At 31.8% G+C, this 12,997-nt stretch overlaps 2 protein-coding genes and 1 pseudogene across 3 annotated transcripts; 1 reads left to right on the forward strand and 2 right to left on the reverse strand.

Annotated features, from left to right (window-relative positions):
• Positions 1 to 270: 270 nt before the first annotated feature.
• Positions 271 to 3,418, reverse strand: LOC146911680 (Cytochrome b561/ferric reductase transmembrane with DOMON related domain-containing protein). Its single transcript, XM_085726358.1, has 5 exons — positions 3,152 to 3,418; positions 2,112 to 2,517; positions 1,158 to 1,444; positions 646 to 955; positions 271 to 573 (listed from the first exon to the last, which is right to left on the reverse strand). The coding sequence occupies exons 1-5, from the start codon at positions 3,368 to 3,370 to the stop codon at positions 569 to 571; spliced, it is 1,227 nt and encodes a 408-aa protein (XP_085582484.1). The 5' UTR covers positions 3,371 to 3,418; the 3' UTR covers positions 271 to 568.
• Positions 3,419 to 3,838: 420 nt separating this feature from the next.
• On the reverse strand, positions 3,839 to 5,437 carry LOC146911681 (uncharacterized). Of its 2 annotated transcripts, none has more exons than XM_085726359.1 (2): positions 5,255 to 5,437; positions 3,839 to 4,645 (listed from the first exon to the last, which is right to left on the reverse strand). In XM_085726359.1, the coding sequence occupies exons 1-2, from the start codon at positions 5,306 to 5,308 to the stop codon at positions 3,998 to 4,000; spliced, it is 702 nt and encodes a 233-aa protein (XP_085582485.1). In that variant the 5' UTR covers positions 5,309 to 5,437; the 3' UTR covers positions 3,839 to 3,997. The 2 variants fall into 2 exon arrangements, with proteins under 2 accessions (XP_085582485.1, XP_085582486.1); XM_085726360.1 differs by having other exon boundaries at positions 3,839 to 4,642; positions 5,255 to 5,436.
• A 634-nt stretch (positions 5,438 to 6,071) lies between these two features.
• Positions 6,072 to 7,277, forward strand: LOC146911682 (uncharacterized; annotated as a pseudogene).
• Positions 7,278 to 12,997: the final 5,720 nt, after the last annotated feature.

The raw sequence follows: 12,997 nt of genomic DNA on the forward strand, positions 1-12,997 counted from the left end.
TTAACGAATGTTCTCGAAATACTCTTTAAACATACTAAATTAAGTAATTATTATTTAAAAATGTTAAAGTGTAAAGTGTAAAGACCAAAAGCATCATTCGCGCGCAAGTGTAAAGACTTATACTCTCAAGATAATCGAAGACTATAAATGTGTATGCCTCTTAACTGGATTTAAATCTTAATCCTACATGTTGTAGAAATTTTGCCTCTTCAGTTAGACTCCTCGTGCTTCATAGAATAACATGTGCGCTAAGAACCCGTGAATATGCTCTTTTGATCAAAACATGATCACTCACCAATCTGATTCTTAAATTTCAAAAACATTTCTTTTGTACAAAAAACAAAACAAAAAAAATGTAAAAAAAAAAATAAAACAAAGACATTACACCCGATCAAGCAGCAGCAGAAACTCAAAAGAAGAAAACAAAAAAAAAAAGTTCAATCTCAAGTTCATGCGAGGAAGCCAAAGTTAGGATTGTCCTTCTTGGCAAACTTCTAGGTAGCTATATATATCTACATCATTCCATAAGGATCAGTTTATACAAGTACAAAACTAGGATCCAACACATTCACCCTGCATTATCAAGATTGTATTATTAGATACAATGTTACACAAAACAACTTAAAAAACAAGGAAAGAATGTACCTTTTGTTTGAATATTTCTTGGAAAGATTTCTTCTCCAAGAGGATCCATTTGGAAATTTGGTGGAAGTGAACGTTTCTCTGACCGTTTTAAATATGCCAATATTTCGAGAACGATAACTGTAACAATTATAATACCAACAAGGAATCCATAGCTTGTCTTCCAAGCATTCGTTGCTCCTGCTGCTTGCATTCCCAAAACTATGTTCAAGGCTGCAAAAAATAGTGCCATTCTTCCAAACCAACTGTGGTACAAATTCCACATTTTGCGAAACTTGGAATCCCTATTTGGTCTCAAGAAGAATGCCAATATCTGAACATACATGGTTTTCAAGTCAGTTTAAGTTGTACTTTAAGAGAAATGATTTTTTAACAACCAAATTTAAATAACTTTTGCGAAAACATTTCAAGTGAGTCTAAAATTAGTTGTTCAAATATAACAATTGTACTTGACAGAATGATAAGTGAGAACTAAACAAGCATTACTGTTATTATAACATGAGTCAGTGGCATACCTGAAGAATACTTAGCACAAGGACAAAAATGCCAATTCCTCTGTGAGCTGGTATGTGGACATGCATTTGGGAGTAGAGTTGTAATCCAAGAAGGACAGTAGCAAGTCCAAATGCAAATCCAACAAATTGAATGATTGAATGTAGATAGAACCAAAGGGGTTCCTTATGTTTGAAGTACCTCGCAACAATTGCACCTACTGGTAGGATTAATCCCCACCCTATAATACCAATTATTCCATGATTCTTTCTCATTTGAATCAAACCATTGGATGCTGGATCCATAGAACCTGCAAAAGGGATAATTTTCAAGTTACCTATCTTCAAAAAAATCTAATAGTTATCAATTTTAAATCAAAATAATGGCTATTTCAATTATAAGACCCTCAAATAAAAAGCTCTCTGCTTTGACTCATGAAATTCATTTTGTGACCAAGATTCAGTTGAAATTAATCTCTGTGATTGTAATCTTTCATCCTTTATATAAGACTCCTTTCAAATTTCAGCTGCATTAACCAGTTCTTTACTAACATGCTGCATTTTTTTATGTCTATAACTTGTAAGATATACTATGTGTGCAAACATAAACTAATTATCGGGGAAACTTGTAAAATAATATTAATTGTCAATAAATTTAATACTATACCAACTTTCTTAATTTTTGTGATTTAGTCAACGAGATCTTATGTTTTGGGACGATCATACTAGTAAATTGTGGTCCATTGAAATGATATTATTCTTTGTTAATGTTAAAAGGGGTGTTGGATAGCTCAAGAGTTAGAGGTCATGAGTTCAAACCGAGGCGAAGGAAAAAAAAAAAAACTAATTTAACAATTAATTACTAACATTTTTCATTAAAAAAAATTATTCTTTGTTGAAAGAAATTAAAGTTAGCAATAATTTGGAAACAGCTGTAAGTTTGTGCTAAAGTATATGATAATTAAAATAATGTGATACCTGATTTTGCACCTGAAGAAAAATCAAATATAATTGTTGTTTTGTCATCATGCTTTGACAGATGGTGTTCATGTGGATGCTTGGTACTAAAAGCCAATAAAATTGGTTGCTTTCCAAATGGAATTGTTGTTTGAAGCTGAAATGCCAAATAAATTTCAGCCCCATTTGTTGCCACAGCAGCAGGCACGTTATTTAGAGGCAATTCACCTTTGTTTGCAATGACTTCTGATGATTTGTTACCCCTTAGATAATATTGCTTGATTTTTGCATGACCACGTTTATTAATCCATCCCACCATTGCACTTGAACCAACCATTTTTCCATCTCTAGAAAATCCAATCCCCACCCACCCAACTGTGTAGGGTGCAGATAATATGATTGTTGTGGTATCACCATTTTTTGTGTACTGCAATAAAATCTCATGACATTCAAATAATAATAAATCTTTAATTTCTGGCTAGATTTTAGAATTGGAGCAGTTGTCTAAGATATAGAACGATAGAACATCAAAATTCTAAAATCATGTAAAAATAATAATCTAACATCAAAATGAATTTGTCTACCAACATTATTTTGATCTGATTGGAATTGGACTCGGATCCTTAAGAAAGGCTTCGGGTTCAAACCTTGTGAATGGAAAAAATGTGGTTGGGATGGATGATCTCGCTAAAGGTGGCCAACCAGATTCTCTACGGAAGTCGGGAGATTAGTATTTTGCTTAAGTTATAAAAGACAATTTTTAATTTGCTTAAGTTGAGTCAAAAAACCAAAAGTTGTTATTTCAACGAACTTATGAATTAGGATGTACATGTAACATTAACCATTCATTTATTCATCACATCAATGATAGATATTACTTTGGACTTTGGACTTTAAAGTGAGCTTTAGAGTTGCTCACTTTTGAAGAACTAGATCAAAAAACCAAAAAAACGAGTCCATTCTAAACAACAATCAAACATAATAAGTGAAATGGAATAAATAAATGAGTAGAAGTAGAACCAACAATGAGGAATTAGAATTCTGATTCAACTTGAACTTACCCTCAATTCATATGTATGCCAAACGGGTTTGCATATTGGAGATGATATATTCTGATAAGGTGGAGGGAGGAAAATTTGAAAATTTGTATTCCTGCATGTACTTTCCGACGATGTTGTGTCATCTCCTAATGCAATGGTATTGAAGTTGAAGACGAGATTCAGCATGCATATCCTAACAAAAGATGGCCATAGCTGAACCAAAGATCTTAGCTTTGCCATTCATAGACCAGATCAGTGTGATCCAAAGATAGGAACAATGGTAGTTACAAAACTCAAGAATAAGAGAGGAAATGTGAATATGAAAGCCTAACAACAAGACAGTTGAGAGGTATTAGTCTCTTGCATTTCAAGTTTGGAATTTGGTGGTTGTTGGTTTGGTGTAATGGTTGGTACTATGAGGTAATCATCATCATTTTCTATTTTCTATTGTTGAGAACTCCAAATCCAACTACATTTTCCTGGCAGTACTGAATACTACTGATTCATACTCCAATCAAAACTATTCAAACGTTAAAATTTTCAAATTTCAATAATAAGATATGTTTAAAAAGTTCATAGACATGTGAGTGTCAATAAGACATTAATTTTTGTCTAGTTATCTTCTCCTGTGCTGGCCAGCAGCCAAGTAGTGGAGCAACTTGAAACTAACCATATTTCATTTGATCTAAAACTTAAATTAATTAGGACTACATCAAATTTGATTTGATTCAAATTTAAAATTCGGACTAAATTCAATAATTTGATTAGGTAAAGAAAAAAGTTACACCAAAACTTGGTATATATCCCTTTGTATCTGGGTATAGATTCCCACTGAAGTAACAGTATTTAGAAGCTAAAATGCTAATTCTATAACAAGTCCATCTGAGATAATCTGAATATGTGTTCCTCACCACTCTTCTCATCAAACTTGGCAACCCACTTGCTCTTGTTCCTTTTTCTTGCATGATGTCTCTTATGATCAGTTTCATCATTCTTGCTTATCATAGTTACTTCCATACCTTTGCCTATAGAATGTTTCACAGATCTTACTGCTAGTTTCTCATCTTTTCTCCTTATTCCTTCCAACCCTTTTCTATCACCAACCAAGTTATTTGCAACAACAACAGACCTGACAGGATTAACATTTATCAAATTAAGCAACATTGCATAGCTTTCATCTTTGCAATCAACAAGGGAGAAATCAATGTTTTTGTAGCGCGGCAATAACTTCGATGGATCTTCAGTTTTAAATTCTACTTGGTCATTAAGCCCTGAGTTGTTGATTGCTTTTTTGGACTCATCCAGGACTGGCTCAGGAAGAATACACACAACTTTGCCTCCCGTTTGTCGCGCAGCAGCGGCAAGGGCTATCGTTGATGAAGATGCAGGAGATGATGTTACTTCCACTATAAGTTTTGCTTTCATTCCTGCTGCTAATGCTGATACAAATTCATTACTTCCCAACTCTTGTACTCTCAAACTGCCACTTCGCCTTTTATCAACATTATTACACTGCTAAGAGCAAACAATTAGATGAGCTAGCTAACTTTTTGTCTCAAAATATGCAGTCATCTCTTTCACCCACATATCTTCAACTATCATACAAGTTTTATGTATAAGCTATTTCTACAACAATAATTGAAATAAAGTCAAAATCGTTTTCATTCCTGATATATTGTTAGGGTTAAATAAGTTTTCTGTCCCTCAAAATATAGCTAATTTTAATTTTAATCCCTAATAATAAAAAGGGATGTCCTACCAAAAAATTTCCTTTCGTTTTTTATCGCTAATGGTCAAACTCATTTTGTATCCCTAAAATCAAAATTGGCTATATTTTTATTGACAAAAAACTTAATTAACCCGTGTATTTGCAGTAAATAGGCTGAAAATAATTTATAAACATGTCATAAGTTGTTTCCATAAACTCTCTCAAACGGTCATGCAAGTGCTTATGTCATGTAAATAATCTAAAATACGTCAATCAAAACAAACACATCATTGATTCATGTATTGAAAATCTCAAAGACAAAAGCATATAACAGATCTAAAAGAACACATGGTTGATAATTGGAATAAGCAGAAAATATTAAGCGATTGTTGAATGTATATGTATTATGTACATACCAGTCGAAGGGTATCAAGGTAAGCCCTTGTAGCACATGTTGCAGACCATTCCATCACAAAAGATAATCAAGATCATGAATTGAATACACCACAAAAATAATATAATTAGAGAGTTTTGTTTTGTTCCAAAATTTCGAGGGTTTGAAATGATTAATTAAGGGTGCAACACACAGAAAGTGAATGAGAAATACTAGCTGTGGAACTGAAACTTATTAGTAACGTTTTTTAATTTGTTTCTTTCATAAAAAGAAATGTACAAAATGAGATGACGCAAAAAGCGTAGTCAAAGACACGGAATGGACAAAGATGGAGGAATTCTGTTTCATTATCAAATGCTGAATTTGTGGCATTTCCAAAAATGCATGATTCGCGTTTGAGATCTCACCCTCCTACTTTTACAGCTAAATAAATAAACCATGATATGCTATCGTAGTTATCACTTTTTTTTATTTTTATATATCCTTTATTATAAAAGCTAGAGTTGTCTAGCTAGCATGTTTACCCTAATCAGTAGCTTTTTTCCCTCCTAAGCATGTATTTAATCTCAGCCGTTGATTCAAATTCATTGCTAATCTAATCTCAGCCGTTGATTCAAACTCTATTTTCAAACTACTCATTTCCTCTCTCATACAGATATGTCATAATGGTCATTGAAAACGTAGTTAATGCTAATCAAATCACCATAACTCTTAACTATTACCACCTCCTACCATTATCATCTCCTACCATCATTTTTATGTACAGAAACTCTTAACGATTGCATTCCCATTATCCTCTCCTAACATCATTTTTAGATCAAGACAGTTTAGACTTACCGATGGAAAGTGATCCATTAACTCTCTTAGCATTGCACATGAAGGGTACAAATAACACAAAAAAATCTAACCATGTTTCATCTTCTTTCTTGATCTCTTCTTTTTTGTTTCGTATATATTTTTCAACTTGCACTAATTTCTTTGAATCTTTGATCTTTTTCAGCTCCATTAGATCCAAATCCTATAACTAATTTGGACAAGTTTGTTAACAGATTGTGAGTTCAATATAGAACTCTTCGACTTGAGTTTCGTGTAACAGATGTAAGTGCAAGATTACTAATATTGTCTTTTTATAGATGCGACAATTCAAATTAAAAGTTCATTTGATTAACATTTTCACTTACTAATTTCGATTGTATATGTTTAACAAGGTGCACTTATGTTGCCAAAAACCTTTGTCTCTGATTTTGGTGCATCACTAGGTGATTACGCCACTTTTATCAACCCTAACAACAACCAGTTTGAGGTTATGGTTGAAAGGATATGTGGTAGTGTGTTTTTAACTATGGGTTCAATGCCATACGCGACTTTTATGATGTCCGTTTGGGTGGAACTATTGTGATGGTGTTTACCGGTGCTGGACAGTTTGAGATTAATGTGATTGATCGATCAAGACGTGTTGTGGATCCTCCTCTTTTTATTCCTTCTATGAAATTTGAGATTGAGAAAATTATCGTGCCAGCCTTTGCATATGAAGGTGTTCCGGTCACAAGTGAAATCCTCACATTCCATCTTGATGAGAGAAATTTTCAAATCTCGTGGAAGAAGTATTTAACTGGTTTTGATGTCACTTCTGGATTTATGGTATTTTGATTTTGCATTACATTGCTTTTTTAGGAACATTTCTATCACCTCATTTAAAAATTTGGTTATACAGTTTGTAATTTTTATGCAGATGCTTATTTACAAGGGCCTGTGTGATTTAACTATCGGGAAAAAGACCACTTCATTGACAATGATTGATGACTGTGGAAACAAGTGGAATTGTATCACTATATTTGGATCCAGGCCACATCACCACGTCAAACTTGGTGGAGGATGGAAAAGAATGGTACAGGCGCGCAGACTTGATGAAGGTGTCGTGGTTAAAGTTGGGTTTCCACATGCTGGCATGAACGACACCATATACATTCAAGTCAAGCGCCCAACTGTTGTGAGAGTTTGATGTCTGCAGGCCAATTGATGGAGTTCAGTTTTTAGGGTTTATGTAGTTGGATCCATTTTGATGTTTTCAAATTATCTTTTCGTTTTAATGAAATTTATGTTATTGTCTTCCCAGTTTAATGTGCCTCCTTTTGAATTACAATCTAATTTATGGTTGATAGACTACAATAATATGAGTTATAAAGACTCCATCAAGTAGTAATTGTTATTTTAATACTCACATTTACGTGCAAGGATGTCTTTTTAAGGAGACACGTTCATTGTGCAATATAGGAGTACTATCATTATCAACTTAAGTTATATTAGATGACATTCAGCTTATGGTTGTAAAAATGCAATCAATTATGTTGACATGATCCGAACAAATTAATGAGATATGTTGTAAAGAAAATTCTATACATGTTAATAATTAACTAAAAAACTGCATCTTCCTCATACAAGTTATTTATTGATTCGCATGGCTCGTCATCACTTTTGACATGTCCATATCTAACATACTTCAGTAGAGGCCATTCTTGGAAAAATACATTTAATTTTATATATGCACCAATTTTCTACCATACTTTTGGGTCATATATTCGAATATGAATTGCTTTTTAATTGCTTTTATGCAGTATGCACTAATTGCTCTGCCAATTACTACCTATTGAAAGCATTCATGACTGCAGTGATTATATTAACAAAAAACTTTCTTAAAAAAATACATTTAATTTGCGCTAATTGTTTTTATGGCTGCAATAAATAGGTTGTAATTGCTTTTAGTAAGAATTACTTTTAATAGAAAAACTTTCTTCGAATAAGAATTGCTTTTAATTGTTTTTATGCAGTATGCATTATCTGCTCTGCCAATTACTACCTATTGAAAGCATTCATCACTGCAATGATGATATTAACAAAAAACTTTCTTAGAAAAATACATTTAATTTGCACTAATTGCTTTTATGGCTGTAATAAATAGGAATTACTACCAATAGAAGACTATGGTCATTCACATTAAAAACACGCGAGTGAATATACCTAGCTATAGTTCCTTTACTATTAAAAGAACTAATAATTACATTTAATGGCAATTATCATATCCGTACTATTCGCATATCAGTTGAATCCTAACTAATAATCGACCATATGATTTAACGCTATCAATTTCAGACAAAGGATAATTAAAGTGCATTATTGGTTAGTTTTCCTTAAATGCATACATGTTGACTTGCCTTTTATATGTTCACTCGATCGTTATTGGCAGTCCATTTTAAGGCATGCCATGCGCACAAACTTAAATGACATAGAGGGAATTGAAAGTCTGTTTTTATTAGCTAGCATGTTTTCATCACAGTTACCTCATAAAGACGTACTTGTGTAAATCATTATGCATTATTCTAGCATTATACTAATCGAAATTCATTGCTCATTATTGGTAATCGAAATTTCAGGTCGCAGAGCATTACAAATCAATTTGCAATAATTGATTTTATGGCTGCAATGAATAATAATTAGTACCAATAGAAGACGATGGTCATCGACATTTAAAACTTTCAAATTCAACTTGTCAATTACCTATTTAAATACCACTTAGTTGTGAGAATACATCTATTCTATTTTGTTCTTTAAATACCACTGTTTTTCCACTTAGTTGTGAGAATACACCTATTTAAATACCACTTAGACCTGTGTTCTCGCATGGTCAGTTGTACGTTGCAATTTCCAGGGTCACTTCAGGACAGGGTTTGAAAATACTAATCGTTGATGGAGATGGAGAGAGTACTGATATGACCTCAAATGTTGTTTATCACGAAGTCTTTCGTAATGTATCTTGATGGTTATTATTCAAAACTTTTTGTTATGTATGCTACCATTTCATTTTGTTGCTATTGTTGTCTTAGGAGGTAACATATTTTTAAATTGCTATAAAACTTCTATTAACTAAATCTGTTTTACATTATTGCGATTGATTCGATTAACTTTTACGTGGTATGACATGTGCGGTAGCACGGGTCAAGTGTCTAGTAATAATAAAAGTTTAATGGTGTTTATTCTCTCCCACTTGAGTGAAATTTGGTTTAACCCTAAAAACAATTAAATTATAACTTTATAATTTAAATATTCTTTGGTTTTTTAGTCAAAAAAAAAAAACTTTTGTTTTGGACCTTTGTAACTTTTGACGGTACAAAATAGATGAAATGGTGAGGGTAAGCAAAAATTTACCCATACTACAAAGACGAAAATACCTTAAATTTTAAAATTTGATGTCCAAAACCAAACAATCTTTACAAGGTTGGAATCCCAAATATTTTTGTTTACCGCGGTTAAACATAGTTTAACCCAAACAATAATATAATATTTGTTTATAATCTATACTATATATAAAGAAAACTACCCCTTTCAGCACACTTTTGGGTTGGAATTTTCTTTCCAAAAACACCTTTAATTTTTTGTTTTAATTTTAAATACAAATAACACATGTAACAAATAGATAAGAATAAATTTAATTTAAGGAGAAAACTTACACACAATTCTTAATGAATTGTTCTTATTGTTAGTCAATTATAAAATAACACGTTGATTACTAATTCATGTCACTTATCGTCCCCGTTAACCCTCTTTTACCTGTGTTAACCATAGATCAAACTCACGAAAAACTAGCACAAAACAAAAACTCATGTTACTTTTTTATAAACCGATTTTATGTTGTTCATTTATGTTGTTCCCCTCAATACAACCGACAATGATTGCCAAGTATTTTCATATCCCTTCCAAAAAAACAATATTTCCATATTATTTTATTACTTCCACAAAAAACAAAAAACAATATTTCTATATTATTTTATTAAGTTATTCTGCCTTAGCCTATGATCAATTGTAACAAACGTGAGCAAAAAATAATGTTAAAGATTGGACTTTAAATCTTCTAAAACAATATTAGTGACAAACGTGAGCAAAAAAAATTATTAAAGATTGGACTTTAAATCCTCTAAAAAAAGATTAGTAACAAACGTGAGCAAAAAATCATGTTAAAGATTTGACTTTAAATCCTATAAAAAAAAAGATTAGCAACAAACGTTACCAAAAAATATTATAATGTTAAAGATTGAACTTTAAATACTCTAAAAAACAAGATTAGTAACAAACGTGAGAAAAAATAATGTTAAATATTGAACTTTAAATCTTCTGAAAAAAAGATTAGTAACAAACGTGAGCAAAATATAATGTTAAAGATTGGACTTTAAATCCTTTCATGTTACAACTAATCAAAGTCGATTAATTTTATGGATTATATTTGACTTTGCTGGTTCATAAGTGATTATGATTCAAATTGTTTACGATTAATTTTAAGGATTATTTGACTTTGCTGGTTTATAATTGCTTATACAAACTATGACCACGTAGCTTTTTTTTCTTTTTTCTTTTTATATAAAGAGAACCAGTTTTTTTAATTATTATTAAATAAAGGAAAAATAAGCAATAACATCCCCCGCCGTTAAGCTCTTTCCCCTGCCGTTCTACATGTATACAATTGATAAACTGCTCTCATGGCCCCCATCCAATATCCAACAAAATACGGTGAAATCAAAGTGTTAAAACCATTTAAACAATTCAAAATTGTTAAACCATAATCACACTCATGTTATCAACAACTAAAAACAGAAACACTAGAAAGCTTCAAACAACCATCTTTTGTTTTTGGTTACATTCAAACCACCATCTGAGAGGCCATTAAAAGAGAGGACCGCTAATTAAGAAGTATGGATACTAACACCGACATCAGATACAACATGGATACTGACACGCCAATAACGTTATAATTTGAGAAAATCACATAATTTAGGGTAATTATAATTGTGGATGCGGATGCAACGCGTGTTCAGACACATCTAATATGAGAAGTGTATGTGATTCATAGGCGATGAGTACTATCATAATTCGTAATCACAATATAAAAGGAAAAAAAATCAAATAGAAGTGGAAATAGAACCGGTTGATTAAAGATAGATAAATAGGGTAGAAAGAAATAAATGGCTACACTACCATATCAACAGGAATTCCTAAACTCAATTGCTCAAGGAAGTATCCCACCACATATTTTAAAGGTAAAAAAAGGTTCACCTTTGATGTTGTTGCAAAACATAGACCCTAGATATGGCATGTGTAATGGGACACGATTGATATGTCGTGATTTATTTAAGAATATGTTGGATGTGGAAATCCTAACAGGAAACAATGTTGGAAAAAGAGCATTCTAGCCCAGAATTAAATTAAAAACAAATGTGAGTTCAGGACTTCCCTTTGTGCTTAGTAGAAAATAGTTTCCCATTACAGTAAGTTTTGCTATTACCATAAATAAGTCAGAAGGGCAGACCATTCCCAATGTCAAAATCTATCTTCCACGAATGGTCAATTATATGTAGCTTTATCAAAAGGAGTTTCTCAAAATTCAACAAAAGTTCTCATTAAAGAAGGGAAAATAAAAGGAGAATATGAAGACTTTACGAAAAATGTAGTTTTTAAAGATATTATTTTATCGCAATCATAGCAATGTTTCTTTTACATAACATGGCATTTTACATTTATGTTATGATGTTACTAATTACTATTAGAATAATGAATAAACAATAAATGATGATTATTTTATCTTAATTTTATATGCAGACAAACTAAAATATGTTGAGTTCAAAAATAATTTTGTTATATGCCTTCACAATATTTTGTTTATAAATCAATATATCAATAATTTCCATTAATATTTTGAAATTTAAAAATTTTAATCAAAATTATACAAACAAACATAATAAAATAATCACATGCGTTAGCGCAGTAGAAAGAGCGGACAGACGGGCACGATAGTGCCCGTCGTGCCCGTCTTTCCGCTAGTAATAATAATAATATCATTCAACTAAACACTAACCTCCCTCTTATTTTTTTAACAAATTAACTTCCCTCTTAGTATTATCAAATTGACAATCACCTGTCCTCGTGAGCATAGCTCAGTTGGTTCGAACCCCGACCACAAAAAAAAAAAATTGACAATCACCTCCATTCCAACTTAACACCATTTAATCTCTTGACTCTCTCACTTTCACTCACACTATTATTAATTATTTTACCTCATTGTTCAATATTTTTCTCTCCCAGGTTGTATTATAAGTTTCACTGTTTCTTGGTGTAAGTTCATTCTAGCATGTAGGGGTGGAGAAAAAAAAAACAGAAAAATGAACCAAACTACCGATCGAATCAAACCATTATTAACAATTTTAGATATGAACGGAAACAGTTCGATTTGAATATATATATATATATGAGGGCATATCAAGTGAGATCACTTTTTAAATGAGAGGGTGAGAGGGTTAAATAATAACCCTTAGATCAATCTTTATGGTGGTATCTACTTTTAATAACAACAACTTAATTTTAGCACGCCTGCATCTATTCCTCTTCCTCACTACTGCGATCCCTCTCTGGTTCTTTCAATTGATTCACACACATTTTTTTTTTCCTTTCCAAAATTCATAAACATATTTAACCTACCAAAATTTTCACACAATTTCTTCAATCAAATTAATAAAAGGTTTAATTTCAATGTTCCACAATTGCATCTCAGATTTTGGATATAGAATGTTGGAAAAACTTGGTGAAAACTTAACCCATTAAACTTCAAGTCCAATTAATCTTCACACTGTTTCTTCAATCAAAAATTGAATGTTGATTTACAATATTATGAATCGATTTCATTAGGTGCAGTGAAACAATTTCTGAATGATTTTTTCCTTCC

This window comes from Medicago sativa, chromosome 7, assembly GCF_051527215.1.
Source record: "Medicago sativa cultivar Bolivia chromosome 7, Bolivia_mono, whole genome shotgun sequence".
In the NCBI taxonomy this organism is placed as follows: domain Eukaryota; kingdom Viridiplantae; phylum Streptophyta; class Magnoliopsida; order Fabales; family Fabaceae; genus Medicago; species Medicago sativa.